The sequence below is a fragment of the Gossypium hirsutum genome, chromosome D06 (genome assembly GCF_007990345.1).
Source record: "Gossypium hirsutum isolate 1008001.06 chromosome D06, Gossypium_hirsutum_v2.1, whole genome shotgun sequence".
In the NCBI taxonomy this organism is placed as follows: domain Eukaryota; kingdom Viridiplantae; phylum Streptophyta; class Magnoliopsida; order Malvales; family Malvaceae; genus Gossypium; species Gossypium hirsutum.
In genome coordinates this window covers 60,834,349-60,850,183 of record NC_053442.1, presented here as the reverse complement: position 1 = coordinate 60,850,183, position 15,835 = coordinate 60,834,349, and the positions used below count along the sequence as shown (strand labels likewise).

At 37.5% G+C, this 15,835-nt stretch overlaps 2 protein-coding genes across 2 annotated transcripts; both read right to left on the bottom strand.

The window, feature by feature from the left end:
- Nucleotides 1-352: 352 nt before the first annotated feature.
- On the bottom strand, nt 353-4,612 carry LOC121218586 (uncharacterized). Its single transcript, XM_041096025.1, has 2 exons — nt 4,144-4,612; nt 353-842 (listed from the first exon to the last, which is right to left on the bottom strand). The coding sequence occupies exons 1-2, from the start codon at nt 4,497-4,499 to the stop codon at nt 737-739; spliced, it is 462 nt and encodes a 153-aa protein (XP_040951959.1). The 5' UTR covers nt 4,500-4,612; the 3' UTR covers nt 353-736.
- A 3,862-nt stretch (nt 4,613-8,474) lies between these two features.
- On the bottom strand, nt 8,475-12,958 carry LOC107891160 (ankyrin repeat-containing protein ITN1). Its single transcript, XM_016815850.2, has 4 exons — nt 12,677-12,958; nt 11,426-12,178; nt 10,448-10,857; nt 8,475-9,844 (listed from the first exon to the last, which is right to left on the bottom strand). The coding sequence occupies exons 1-4, from the start codon at nt 12,699-12,701 to the stop codon at nt 9,014-9,016; spliced, it is 2,019 nt and encodes a 672-aa protein (XP_016671339.1). The 5' UTR covers nt 12,702-12,958; the 3' UTR covers nt 8,475-9,013.
- Between the last annotated feature and the right edge of the window lie 2,877 nt (nt 12,959-15,835).

Genomic DNA, 15,835 nt, shown 5'->3' with positions numbered 1-15,835 from the left:
GACGAGAAAGGAGTGATATGAACCTAGGACATCTAGAAAGTGTACTAACTACCTAACCATCAAGCTTAATTCAATATTTTGTTAAATATTTCAATTAGCTATTTTAATTAGCTCCTAGTGTCACGGACTTAGAGTTTTCCCACGCGATCCGTGCGGCCTTAGGCAGTTTCTCTGCTCAAAACGCCTAAGTCAGCCTAACTTGTAACAAAAAAAGATTCAGCAGCAAAAACGCCCAAGTCAACTTCACTTGCAACAATAAAGGATTCAATAGAATTCCCTTAAGATTTTCACGAAGAACAACAGAAGAACGAAGTAAGAACGAGCCTTGAAAGATGAACAAAAGCAAGAACACTTGAGAGAAAAGTTTGAGTGAATACTCTCAAAATTCTTATTAATAACTCAATGAATCTACAATGAGCGAAGAGGTCTCTATTTATAGTTGAGCCTCACAGTATATCAATAGCTATAATTAAAAGCTGAATACAATTAGAACTCTAAGCTTACATAACCAGCTATATACAAATAGAACTCTAAGATTCCATAATTATATCTTCTGGAACACTTCCCATTTCTATCAGGCTCTTGAGATGGGCTTTTAATCTTTCAAATCACCGGGCCAGTTTGGTTGGGCCAGTTTGGTTGGCCTAAATGACCTCCCTCGAACACGATGGATCGCACCAGTTTGTCATGGTTGCGAGCACCGACGCGCAACCCATGACATTCTCCCCCACTTGTTCTAGCGACGCCCTCGTCGCATCCTCCTTATGGAACTGGTCAATCTTCCCTTGGAACTGCCACAATGCCTCAGCAGGTTCCCAACTTGCTTCGCTATCAGGAAGTCCCTTCCATCGAACTAAGTACTCATGCTGTGGTCGATGGTACTTTCGTCTAATTACCCGATCTGCCTCAATGTTTTCTACTTCACGATCATACGAGACTTTTACCCCCATCGGTGCTCGTTCGGACTTGCCTCGATTCGGATATTCTTGATCCTCATGAAACGGCTTAAGCATGCTTACATGGAAGACTGGGTGTACTTTAAGTTTTGGTGGCAACTCCAGCTTGTAGGCCACCTTGCCCACTCTCTTCACAACTTTAAATGGCCCTTCATACCTTCGCACAAGACCCTTGTGCAAACCAGTATATCGTAAAATCAAGTGTAGTTTAGCAAGGACTGAGTCACCCACTTGAAATTATACATCCCTTCGGTTCTGATCAGCCCACTTCTTGCTACGCTTACTTGCCTTGTGTAAACAAGCTCTAGCCAAATCATTCTTCTCTTGCCAATCTTTTGCGAATCTATAGGCTGCCGGATTTGGTCCTGTGTAATGTGTCACAACAGCGTTGGGTGTGAGTGGCTGTTGACCCGTCACTATTTCAAATGGACTTTGATTCGTGGTCCTACTTTGCTGCAAGTTATATGAAAATTGGGCCACATCCAGTAACTTTGGCCAATTCCTTTGTGTGGCACTCACATAGTGCCGAAGATACGTCTCCAACAGTGCATTTACTCGTTCAGTTTGCCCATCGGTTTGTGGATGCATGCTCGTGGAGAAGTTCAAATCTGAGCCCATTGACTTGAACAACTCTGTCCAGAACCGACCAGTAAATCGACCATCTCGATCGCTGATAATAGATAGTGGCACTCCCCAATATTTCACCACGTGTCTAAGGAATAACCGAGCTGCTTCCTCAGCAGGGCACTCTTTGGTCGCTGGAATAAAAGTCGCATACTTTGAAAACCTGTCTACCACAACAAGAATACTAGCAAACCCGTCAGACTTAGGCAAACCAGTAATAAAATCCATGGATAAACTCTCCCATGGCCTTTCTGGGACTGGCAGGGGTTGAAGCAAGCCGGCTGGAGTCTTTAACTCAACCTTGTCTTGTTGGCACACTAGACAAGTTTTCACATAGGTTTCCACATCAGCACCCATGTGAGGCCAATAATAGCGATCCTCCAAAAGGGCCAAAGTGCGATGCATCCCTGGATGGCCTGCCCATTTCGAGTCATGACATTCCTTCATGACTTCCTTACGGAGTTTTCCATAATGGGGCACATAGAGGCGGTGTCCATGAGTGTATACTAGCTCCCCATCAAGCCAAAATCTTCTTGTTTTTCCCTCCTTGGCAAGCTCAATCAAATTTTTGGCCGTAGGATCATGGGACAATCCCTCTCGAATGCGTTCCAACAAAGAGCCATCAGGTTGACTGATTGCTGCGAATTCCATCTTTCGACTAAGTGCATCAGCAACATTGTTGGCACTTCCTGGTTTATATTCCATTGTGAAATCAAACTCTGCTAGTAAAACCTGCCAACGAGCCTGCTTGGGAGACAACTTTTTCTGGGTTAGAAAGTAACTATTGGCAACATTGTCGATAAGGACCATGAACCTGGAACCCAATAAATAATGTCTCCATGTGCGCAAGCAGTGTACTACCGCGGTCATCTCTTTCTCTTGGACCGTATATCTACGTTCCGTCTCGTTAAGCTTTCGACTCTCGAAAGCAATTGGGTGTCCATCTTGCATCAGTACTCCCCCAATAGCATAATCTGATGCATCTGTACGTACCTCGTAAGGCTTCGTAAAATCCGGCAAGACAAGTACGGGCTCCCTCGTCATTTCTTGCTTCAATTGGTTGAAGGCCTTCTCGCATTCTGGATTCCAATCCCATACCTTCCCCTTCTTCAACATGTCCGTCAAGGGAGTGGTAATTTTGGAGTAGCCTTTGACAAAGCGGCGATAGTAATTTGCCAATCCAAGGAAAGATCTCAACTCTGTTACCTTGGTTGGAGGCTCCCACTCTGAAATGGCTCGAATCTTATTTTTATCCATTCGGATCTTACCGCCTCCCACAATGTGGCCTAAGAATGACACCTCTTGTTGGGCAAATGAGCATTTCTCCTCCTTGACGAACAGCTCATTTTCCCTCAAAGTCTGGAACACCTCCCTCAAGTGTCTTACGTGCTTTTCAAGCGACTAGCTATAGACCACAATATCGTCAAGGTAAACAACCACAAAACGATCAAGAAAGGGTTGAAGTACCTTATTCATTAGGGTGCAGAATGTAACTGGAGCATTCGTGAGTCCAAAAGGCATCACAAGGAACTCATACAAACCGTACCGTGTCACACAAGCTGTCTTTGGTTCGTCCCCCTCGACTATCCGAACTTGATGATACCCCGATCTCAAATCTAACTTGGTAAACCATCTTGCACTACCAAGCTGGTCGAACAAATCTGCGATAAGAGGAATAGGATACCTATTCTTCACGGTGATCTTGTTTAGAGCTCGATAATCGATGCACATTCTTAAGGACCCATCGTGTTTCTTTTGGAACAACACTGGCGCACCATATGGGGATTTAGATGGTCTAATGAATCCCGTATCCAAAAGTTCCTTCAATTGTTTCCGCAACTCTTCTAATTCTGGCGGAGACATACGATAGGGGGCCCTTGCTGGTGGCACCACATTGGATACTAACTCAATTTTGTGGTCCACCTCCCTCTTGGGTGGCAAACTTTTTGGCAACTCAGCAGGCATTACATCTCGAAATGATTGTAGCAATTGTCCCACTTCTTTCGGGGTCTTACTAACAAACTCAACGGTCTATTCGATCTTCAAGGTGGCTAAATATGAGACTTCATGTCTCCGTACACCTTTAGCAAACTGAATTGCTGATAGTGTTTTTCCCTCAAAGCTTCTCTTCCTTATCACTTTCACCATGCATTGATGTTTCGCATCTGAAATCACCATGTAATTGCTCGAAGGGGCAATAAGAGCTTTAACCTGATCAAGGAAGCTTAGTCCCACCACAAAATCATAGTCATCAAGTGGTATTACCTTAATGGATACCTTCCCTGACCAATTTCCGAGCTGAAGATCTACTCCCTTTGCAACCCCCTTGATTGGAATACTTTCCGAGTTCACTGTTTTGATCCGACCCCCTTCATTATCTATCTTGAGGCCTAGTTTACAAGCAGCCTCCTCAGACATGAATAAATCAAAAGCGCCTGTGTCGACGAGCGCATTTAATTTTCTGCCGGCCATAATGATGTCTACAAACATCAAACCATGGCTCATTCTATCTTCGACACCCCCTAGTATCGATCCAAGGTTGTTATCCTCTACATCGGACTCCCCCTTTGCTTCCATAGCCTTGAGAGCGGCCTTCTTTGGACAGTCCTTGATCATATGTAGACCCTCACAGTGGAAGCACCTTATAGGCCCACTCTTTCTCTTGTCCCAAGGTTTCTTACCATCGCCGTTCCTAGTGGGCCTTTCTTTATCTCCCCCACTATTACCCTTTAATCTGGGTTTAGAAGAATTGGAATTGTCTTTCCTCCCACCAAATTCAGCAAGTGATTCTGCTACTGACATAGCCTTGGTGAGCTCTTGAACTCCTCGGCGCTGCAACTCTTGCTTCGCCCACGATTTTAATCCGTCCATAAAGGAAAAGAATGCCTCTTTCTCCCCCATATCTGAGATTTGGAGCATAAGCTCGCTAAACTCCTGTACATACTCCCTCACAGTGCCTTGTTGCGCAAGCCGACGCAACCTTGCCCGAGCCTCATCCTCGGCATACTCTGGGTAAAACTGTGATTTGAACTCACATCAAAACTCCTCCCATGTTTCAATTTCAGACCCACCACGTCTCACATCAGTGGACCTACGACGCCACCACAACAAAGCAACGTCAGATAAATACATCGCAGCAGTAGTTACCTTAGTGACATCCTCCGTGATGCCTTTGGCACAGAAGTATTGCTCGATTCCCCACAAAAAGTTGTCCACATCTCTTGCGGACCTTGTTCCCTTAAACTCTTTTGGCTTGGGAACATCAATATTGGGCTTGGGTGCGGCAGCCGCTAACCCACCATTGCCCAAGGCAACCTTGTAGATTGTGAGTTCACCCTTGAGCTCCGCAATCTCTCCCTTCAAGGCCACCACCATAGCCTCAATGGCATCATCTCTACCAGTCAACTGTTTCATATTATCCGTCACATACTCTTTAAGTTGCTCCTGCATGGACTGCAGTCCATCATGGAGCCTATCATCAACGTCTTCCACCCTCTCCTTGATATCCCCCATTGAACTCTCGAGAGTGACGACGCGATCCTCTAAAGCAGACAATATGTCCCTTGAGCGACTGGCTTTCCTAACCCTCCCACGGGTCTCCACTCCCTCAACTTCTTTTGACATCTTTCAACGGTGGCTTTGAACCTGGCTCGGATACCAACTGTCACGGACTTAGAGTTTTCCCACGCGATCCGTGCGGCCTTAGGCAGTTTCTCTGCTCAAAACGCCTAAGTCAGCCTAACTTGTAACAAAAAAAGATTCAGCAGCAAAAACGCCCAAGTCAACTTCACTTGCAACAATAAAGGATTCAATAGAATTCCCTTAAGATTTTCACGAAGAACAACAGAAGAACGAAGTAAGAACGAGCCTTGAAAGATGAACAAAAGCAAGAACACTTGAGAGAAAAGTTTGAGTGAATACTCTCAAAATTCTTATTAATAACTCAATGAATCTACAATGAGCGAAGAGGTCTCTATTTATAGTTGAGCCTCACAGTATATCAATAGCTATAATTAAAAGCTGAATACAATTAGAACTCTAAGCTTACATAACCAGCTATATACAAATAGAACTCTAAGATTCCATAATTATATCTTCTGGAACACTTCCCATTTCTATCAGGCTCTTGAGATGGGCTTTTAATCTTTCAAATCACCGGGCCAGTTTGGTTGGGCCAGTTTGGTTGGCCTAAATGACCTCCCTCGAACACGATGGATCGCACCAGTTTGTCATGGTTGCGAGCACCGACGCGCAACCCATGACACTAGAGCATGATAAACTTGGAAAACTATTACATTTGATGAGTTGCAACAAGCTTAAAAACAATTTTTTGCTTATTAGCATCATTGTGCTCAATCTTCCTATTTACGTACATGTGCTCAACACTTGGGAAGAATAAGTTTAAAATAATAAACTTTACACATCTTTTGCATATAAAAAATAAGAGAGATTTCTTAACCATATTGCAGACAAAGATCAATTTGAAGGAGCTTGAGAAACCAAACCCATGTCTCCCTATTTTCAACCTCAACTAAAGTCCAAGCTATGGGGAAAATCTGGTTGTTCCCATCCCTTCCAACAACACTCAATATTTCACCTTTGAAACTACCATTTAGAAAGCATTCAACCAAACTTACAACATCCCTCATGTATTTCCTAAAATCTTCTTTCAAAGCCCCAAAGCGTATATACAACCTCTTGAATTTTGGTGCCTTATTAGGAGTAGGTCTCTCAACCATTAGCTTAAAATTATAGTTAGGATCTACTTGCCTTAATGCAAAAACATAATCAAACAACCTATTGAATTCAAATTCACCCTTCATCTAATTTGTTTTAGACACCATTTCTTATCCCTCCAAGATACATTTTTAGTCAACTCAACCTTCAATTCCTCTTTAGCCACTTGAACTTAGGAATAATCCTAATCTTACTATGAAATATCTGCATATAAACCTATAATTAGCCCTTTGGTTGTTAAAGGATTTGGAACATTTGTAGCAACTTACAAAAATCTAAATCTTACAAGACTCATCTGCATTAACCCTAGTTATATATGCTAAGATGGACACCTTTCGGCCTTACACTTTAGACTTGTTACCCTCATTTCTAACAAACCTAAAGTTACACTTATTCTTAACAACATAAGCTGAAAGTGCCTCTTAAAATTGCTTAGGTCCCTTAAATATCATCCCTAACTCAAACCTTAACGGAACAGGCTTATCGCATCCAAATTTCCTAGATTTTTTACACACAATCTCCCCCATCTAAATCACTAGGTATAACTTCGTATATCATTGCTATCAATATAGTTAGCATCCTACACACTATCCTCACTATCCCCAGCAGTTGCATTTTTCTCCCTAATAAGGCCTGTAACATCTACCTCGGGTTGTATTTCTTCCTCCCCTAAGTTTTGACTCATTGCTACCTACATTAGTGTCAGACTCATTTACCCCTTCAGCTAACGCTACACCCTCCTTGTTTATCTTTTCCCCTAAACTCACACCCTCCTTATTTATCTTTTCAGCTCACTTTACACCCTCATTAACTACATTAACTAGGTCCTCTTTTTTTCTTTGAAAAATGACTAGGTCCTCTAAAAAGGTTAAAGGTCAGTTGTGGGATATCTTATTGCAAAATAAGTACACTAACATAATGCTCTATAGAAATATGTATATGGCCAACATTAGTTAAGTGATTAGTAAGGGTAATAAAGGATGAATTGTCATAACAAACCCTAAGCTCTTCCTCTAACACTAAACTTGATTTTAAATATACAAAGCTCTGAACACTCCCATCTCTTGATTCTTGAACTATTTCTGCAAATGTTCCATATTATATAAAATAATATCTAAACCCCATTCCTCCTCTTGCCCCCAACATAGCTTAGCCTAAAAATTTTAACTAAATTACCCCCAAATGTATAATGACTGTGTTTAATCCATGTCATTTCCACCTTCTACAAACTCAACAAAAAAACTTTTATTTTAATATATCCCTAAATTTAATACAACCCTAAACACTATTATTTAATTTCTCCAATCAAGCCCAAATATGTTTAACAAATATTATATTACCACATGCATCGACAATAATTTCATAACTAAAAAATCATTATTAACTACATTATAGAAAACCAATAAATAAACTTTTACCCATAAATATTTGAACACAATACACACTATTGTTATGTAAAAGTGTCTTTATAGTGTGCAAAAGTAACAATCCTTATTGTATGCACTTAACCAGTATCTTTATTGCAAGTCTTTGGTGTATATAGTAGAATGTTGCACGTCTTTCTTGTAACTTTGAAAACACACACGTTATATATATGGGTCATATATATTTATATATTACTATTTCACAAGAATTTTAATGGAAAACATGTTTTCTTACTATGTTTGGCTAATGAATTTTATTATTCACAAGTTCTTTTTTTACTAAGTTTGGTCAATGAATTTTATTGTAAATAATTCTTTTTACCTTTTCATAGAGGATATCAACTTTTAGGAAAATTTTCACCAATATGTTTCAACACAGTATCTAGATGGTTTATAGTGGTGACTCACATTGTGATGGTATGAAGAGCCACTAAAACGAAAGCAGTCTAAGATATTATCGGAGCAAACTTAAATGAAACTGGAAGAAATGTTTGTGGAATCCCTTGAAAATAGCACCCGAACAATGCTAAAAAATTGGGACGAAACACTGCAATGCATCGCCTATTTCTTGCGGTGGTCAGCTGTTCTATGGAGAGGCTTATTAACACAATCTTATTCTGTTCTATTTCTATTTGACTTTTAAAAATTCCAAAAACTGCAAACAGTAAATTTAAAAAACAATAATAAAAAAGGGGCAAATCCAACAACAATCACCCCTGTGGGACACTGTAACTAAATAAAAAACAAGCATGTATTGCAATAAAAATACTGTTTAATCACAGCAAAAGTTAATCATTCATACATTTCAAGGCCAGGGTTTTAATAGATATTGACACTTTCGAAGAGTTGGAAACATATGAATGGCTTGAATCTGACAATTGATTCAGTGTTTACCAGACTTGACTCCAAGAAACGTCGAGTCATATTCAAGCTCTGATATCGTATGCAAGTGAGAACGATGGACGGAAACTCATTCCATTAGCCACCACAGAACTAACATACGGTTTCAACAAACTTGACAGGACATACAACAAAAAACCATATTTTCTTCCTTACTTCTTAACTAAGAAGTCCATGATTAGTTGTCCGAATTGCTCATACCTCGTGATCCATGGCCATGAATGCAGGGTGTGCCGGGTGCATATACTAACTAACAGGCAGATGCTGAAAGTTATTATCCTTATTTAATCTTATTTTCATCATTTGCCATATCGGGTCTCATTTCTAACATATCTTCCATTTTTCCATTAACAGAAGCTAGAGATTCAGAGATTAGAGGGCATAAATCCTATCGACTTCAACTTCCGAATTAGTGAAGTCGGAATGAAGCAACGAGTTGGATCCGCTCCTCCTTGAATTCTTTCCCCTCTTCCTTCTAGTCCTCTTCGATCTCACCACATAATAAGTCATGGTGCCAAGAACCCCAGCCATAATCAGACCCCCTACAACGGTAACCAAAATAGCAGCCCACTTATGTTTCCGGCCAACCACTATATACGAGGAGGCCATAAAGGCAACTGAAGTACACACAGAAGCCAACCACATCAACTTGTTAATCACTTCCACTACCTGCTTCTCAGCTTTGGTTTCACCCCGGACCAACGTAATTTGAACAACGACAACAGCCAAAGAGGTGAAGAGAGCAATAGCATTGAAGATGAAGAAGATTTTAAAAGAACTTGATTTTACCACCACGGCAACTCCACTATCTTGATCTCCTCCAGGCACGGTAAATATAGCCGCAAAAGCAACAGTTGCAAATAGAACAGCTACCACGGTCACGGAATTGGTGGCATTATTGATTCCTTCTCGGTGGAGTTTTCTAAGTTCCTTTGAAATATTATGAACATTTTTGTTGGTTCTTTTGGTTTGTTCAAGCTGCGTATGGACATCTTTCTTAATTTGTGTCACAGTCTGCCTCAACTCGTCTCTCGGTTGATTCAGTTCATTAGCTCTGAGAGCACCGCAACGAGAAAGGCAGCTCTTTATTTCTGTGGACTCTGCAGAGAGGGGAAGCCCTTCAGCTAAGTCAAGGGCTGTTTTATGGTCTCTGGTGAGTGCATTGACATTTGTATCAGGAAGGGACAACAACTCATGTACGATCTGCAAAGCAAATATGAAGATTCATTAATATGAAACAGTTTCATAAAAATTGTAAGGAATGTCAAAAAATATAGGAAATCTATGTTACTTGGACTTGGGCACGAGTGTCAAATATGGCTATGTGCTCAACACAGATATGTTCAATATTTTCAAAGTTTTCCTATGTATCTAGAGATCCTTCAAGGGTTACATCCTCATACCATGTCCAGATATATGTTGGAAAAGAAAAATGAAAAGTCAGAGCATACACATCCATATCCCGTAGACCAGGATCCAAATAACATAGCTTCTATAAACCATTCACTAAATAAACTGATGTCTAGAATTGAAATTTTCAGTTGAATACATATTAACATGACATCCTCGTCTCTCGCTGCATTCAACCTTGTCTTTCTAACATGCCATACATGTTACTAAACTATTTCAAGGATGTTACTGCAGCACAAAACTGCGGTTGGGTTTTAATGAACATAAATTTGTATTACTATATAATCTCCTACACACCATTTGAACGGCATCCGAATTATGGAAAAATAATATGCAGCATCCGTGATACATATGCTTCTACCTCTATAGCAAGAAGGAATGAGAGAAACGTTATACCTCTGCTCTCTTTTTCCTAGTGGCGACATGCAGCGCAGTGTTACCGAACTTGTCCGGGAGCATCACAATAGCCGCATCTGCCTCAAGAAGCAACTTCACCACTTCGCAGCTCTGTCCCTTAACAGCCATGTGCAATGCCGTTTGTCCTTTCTTGTCAGTTCTTCTCGCCAACTGTGCGTCTTTGCTCAGCAATGCTTTTACGACATCTATGTGCCCCTGTCGAGCAGCTAGATGTAATGCGTTTTTCCCATTTGATCTTGTACCCTCTAGCAAGCCACCATCTCTCAGTAGCAGCTCATTGACTACTGCCGTATGCCCTTTGGTAGCTGCAGAGATAAGAGGGGTTGCATTTGACGGCCCGAATGTTTGGCATAGGCTGGGATCATGATCCAGGAGTACCTGTACAATATCTGCAAGGAATGGACCCGGGTCACCTTTCCAAACTAGAATCTACAAAACACAACTGAAATAGGACTACTAGTCTGTAGAAACAAAAGCTAATAATACGATGAAAGATTGCTCCAAAGGTTGAAAGAGGATGGCACCTCATCATTCTGCATAGTCGATAAATCATATAGCAGACGGCGATAAGCATTTCATAACATTAGTATGACAATATTGAATATGTTGTCTTGCACTTCAAATCTCCATCATAATTCCCAAATAATCATAATTTCTTTTGTTTTGTCGTAGACAAAAAAACTTGCTGAAAGGAACGGATTATATATGACATTAATCAAAGGCAACCAAGTAAAAGTAATCCATTTTTACTTTTTGGTTCAAAATTTTCTCTCCCCCATTTACCAACATCTTTCGAGCTATCAAAAATAGCTTTATCATCAAATTTATTCATCAGACTTTGAGACCAACTTGAACCAGTACTTTTACTAAATACCATATTCGCAAGAACTTGACTAACCAATTGAAATCAAATAACAGCACAAGCAAAATCACAAAATGAAAGCTAAAAATCATTACCATGGTGCCCTTGGCTTGCAGCAATATGCAATGGATCAAACCTAGATTTGTTCTTCTCAGTAACGGTCTCTTTGTTTGAGTATTTTAACAACTCCTTGACAACATCAAGATGCCCTTTCTCTGCAGCAGTAAACAAGGCAGTCTCCCCCAACTCATTCACCTCGTTTACCACACTAGCCTGTATCTCTGAAACCTCCATATCGAAATCTTCCCCACTCGCAGTCTTCATCATCTGAGAATCAATGTCGGCAAGAATCTGCTTTACAGCAGCCAAATCACCACGCTGCGCTGCCAAGTGCAGCTCAGTGTCATTATGGCGTCCAGTTACCTGCTTCACGTATTTCTTTTTGGCAGCCTGATCAATGCGCTTGCCGGAATTCGACAGGACCAGAGCAGGGGCATTTGCTGTTGATGATGGTGATGGAGTCGCCGAGGGTTCTCCAGTACCAGAACTGGAACTGGTGAGGCTACTGGACATTCTGTCAATTCGCTTAGCAGAATTCGATAGGATCAAAGCTGGTGTCTTTGCTATAGACGAGGGTGATGGTGTTGCTGAGTGGTCTGTAATACCGGAACTGCAACTAGTGAGGCTACTTCCCATTCTATCGATACGCTTGCCGGTATTTGTTAGGATCAAAGCCGGAGTCGGCGCTGCTGCAGTTGAGGACGGTGATGGTATTGGCGAAGCTTCCATGCCAGAATTATGACTCGGATGTGGACTCTCCAGTCCTTTCTCCAGATCCATATCTCCACCTTAACAATCAACAATCAATCACTAATCAATATGATTACTAAACAAACCATACTTTTGTTATAATCCTTAACCCCACCACCAAAAATTAGAAAATTCGATTTTTCAGCTCCTATCAAAGAATCAATTACCAAAAACGATGCCTCCTTCCAATTTCTTCATCTTTATTCTTGATTTCTAACTAAAACCAACACATAATTCAAAATCAAAGAACCCGACTTCCCAAATTATTTCTAAAAAACTAAGCTCCAAGGGATCTCGATATATACTAAGCTAAAGTTCAGCTAAAATTCAATTAAAAAAACAGTAAGTCAACTGAACTAAGCTGTTTTCCTATTTTAAAAAGAACCCATTAAATATTTTGAAGAAAGAATGAAAACCCATAAATCGAAAGTGAATCTTTAAGCTAGAGGATCCGTTTCAAACTTTGCAACAAAAAAGAATGAAAAAGAAAATAGTGAAAACATACGGATGAGTCAAGGAAGAGTCAATAGTGTTACCTTCTTGGATTGAAGAAGAGGCCATGGTTGGTTGAAAAAAGAGAGAAGCAAAGGTGAGAAGCAAATGGAGAGAGATGAAGGGAATATTTATTATTCTATAAGAATTAAAATAGTAAAGATGAAAAGGACAAAAGAACACAGAAGAAAGTTCAAAGAAAAAAAAGAGTAAAAACAACAGAAAATCATGGTGGTTGGCTGAGGAAGGTGGGGGGAAATTTCTATACCTACATTCAACCGAGTGAAATTGACATCTTAATTTCTTTTTCTGTAACAATTTTGACAAAATTACTAGAATTATTATAATTTTCGTAAGCATAAGAATAATACAGACTCGATCAATTTTAAATCAATAATATTACCATTTTAACCCAATATTTATTTACTTTTTATATAATCTTTTTTCCATTTCCTTTTTTGGTTAATAATATTTTTTCATTTTCATTAGTGAGACAAATTTATATGATATATTCTCAATTTGTAATTTTATCATTTTAACTCATATTTGATTTTAAGCTTAATGAACTATACTTATCTTTAGAGGTATCTAGAATTTTTTCCAAATTACTACTTAAATTATCATTTCGTTACTTGGTTTAGTCATTCTTTTTCTAACTACTTAAATTATCATTTCATTGCTCGGTTTAGTCATTCTCTTTCTAACGGTGTTAAAAAATTCAATTGTCATGTGGCACCAATCAAGTTGTATCATGTGGCACATCCAACCAATCACGTTGTGCCATGTGATAAACGTGATTCTATTAGAACATATCATCTGTACTTTTATTTTTAATATTATATATATTATATTGCTTAAAAATTATAAAAATCATATATAATATATAAACAATTCAAAAATTTTAAAAATAATTTTTTTATAAAATTTTAAATAGTAAAAATGATATATAAAAATTGAAAAATTATAAAAAAAGTATTTCAATTTTTTTAAAAATTGCAAAAAAAATTTAAATTTTCAAAAACTTCAAATTCTAAAATTCTAAAATGGCGTGACTTCATTTACGGTAGTGGTATTTTTTCATTGATATTGCAAATGGAAAAGAATTTTGGCTACATGTCATTTGGCTAAAGATAAATGATTTAATTATTATTTGTTAGTAATTGACTTTTTCATAAATAAATATGTAATGGTTACCGTCATATTGGGTAAACAGATTTAACTCAAATAGGTTAAGAATATCTTATAAGGTAACACATATGACAATGTCATTGGACACGTACTTAATGAGTTGCTTTCAAAATGGTATATAATGGGAAGAAGTTAGTCATGATACTTTAATGGAATAACTCCATAATTAAATAATGTTATAAATTAATAGTTGAAGAGTCGAAACTTAATTACATATCATTTGAGCTCTAATTATATATACTCAATCGGTCCCTCCATTAATTCAGTACAACCTTCGACAATTTCCATTTGAATTGATGTGATGAATAAATTAAAACGAAGAATTAGAGAAATAGATAGCATGTATCACTATCCATAGTAAATACGTTTTCTTGCAATAAGAATGTTGACACCATTTTTTGGATAAAAAACGGGGTCGACTTGGGTTTTGAAAAAAATGAAACAGGAGTCGCCACCAATCCTTTTTATAAGGTGTGATTGGATCACCTCGAAAAGCGGTCGTTTTTAATAAACGGTTTGATTTTATTAAAACAACAAGTTTGGTCCGCGAAATTCAGAAAACGGGTTCGGGAGTCGGTTACGCACGAGGAAGGATTAGCACCCTCGATACGCCCAAAATTGGTACCTTAGTTGATTGCTTAATGTCTTAATGTCGAAAATTGAAAACTTAGAAGAATTAAAAAAAATACGATCCTTGTATTAAAACGTTGAAAATTTTCAGGAAAATGGGCATATTTCACATTATTCGAGGAAGAGAATCATATCCAGTAAGTTAGAATACAATGTCTCAAATTCCCAATACGTGAATGAATGCCAGAATTTTACTTATTTAAAAGATATTTTATTATCTCGGGTTTAGGAAAGGGATCATGCCCAGTAAGTTAGGACACGATCTTTTCTTAATTCCCGAGATCGTTTCAAAACTTGAGTTTGAAAAGATTAGTGTGTTTAGATTTATTGTGGAAATCGAAACCCAGTAAGTTAGGGTACGATCCTCCTCGAATCTAAACACAAAATATCATTTTTTTAAACAAATTTTATTATCGAGTGAAATAAAAACATGAAGCCGTAGTAAAAAATGTGAAAGCAAATTACATTGTTATACATGACAAAATCATAATGAATACAAAAGTGTAAAAATGATACGAGCAATAGCAACAATATAAAATAAATAAAAGTCAAACCTACAATCATATAAAATAACAATGTATATAAACAAATAAATTAAACATTCGTTCAAAACAATAATGAAAGTGAAATAAATAAATAGTGAATACAATTAAAATGTAAAGGGATTTATATATATTTATATGTATAGACAAAAAATAAAATATGTGTATATTCATAAATTACAATATATATATAAAGTATATTTTAAAAAAAAAATGCATATATATAAAAATATGTACATATATATATAGGTGTATAAAATTATGGAATATGAAAATAATGAAGTGCATATATAAAGTAGACACATGAAAATATGTATGTACAAATGAAAGTTTAAAAATAATGAAAATATACATACGTATACAAATAAATACGTTAATTTATATATATATGTTTAAAATATATTGAAAATATGTATGTATATGTCTATGCAAATTAAGATATACAAAAATACATAAATACATACATATAAATATATATACTTATAAAAATAAAATATGTATATGTATATAGATATATATAAAAAAGAAATATGAATATACGTATATATATTAAACCAATTATATGTAAAATATGTACATGTATATATACAAGCCCTTATATTATAATAATAAGACATATATATTTAAAGATACATAAGTAAATATGAATGGAGATATAAAAGAAACAACAATAATACCAATACTAATAATAGTAAAGATGATAATAATAATAATAATAATAATAATAATAATAATAATAATAATAATAATAATAATAATAATAATAATAGCAAAGTACTAAAAAGAGGACTAAATCGAAGTAAAATAAAAAATACTGGGTAAATTCGAAATAAAAAGGACTAA

Bases quoted from the DNA above. Each gene is read 5' to 3' on its own strand.
- LOC121218586 (XM_041096025.1), bottom strand. From the start codon at position 4,499: ATGCTCCAAATCTCAGATATGGGGGAGAAAGAGGCATTCTTTTCCTTT. The intron at 843-4,143 runs GGAGTCCGATGT...GTTCGATGGAAG, and splicing joins AAGGCTATGGAAGCAAAGGG to GGACTTCCTGATAGCGAAGC.
- LOC107891160 (XM_016815850.2), bottom strand. From the start codon at position 12,701: ATGGCCTCTTCTTCAATCCAAGAAG. The intron at 12,179-12,676 runs GTAACACTATTG...TTGATTGTTAAG, and splicing joins CTCTTCTTCAATCCAAGAAG to GTGGAGATATGGATCTGGAG. The intron at 9,845-10,447 runs GTATAACGTTTC...TTTGCTTTGCAG, and splicing joins CTAGGAAAAAGAGAGCAGAG to ATCGTACATGAGTTGTTGTC.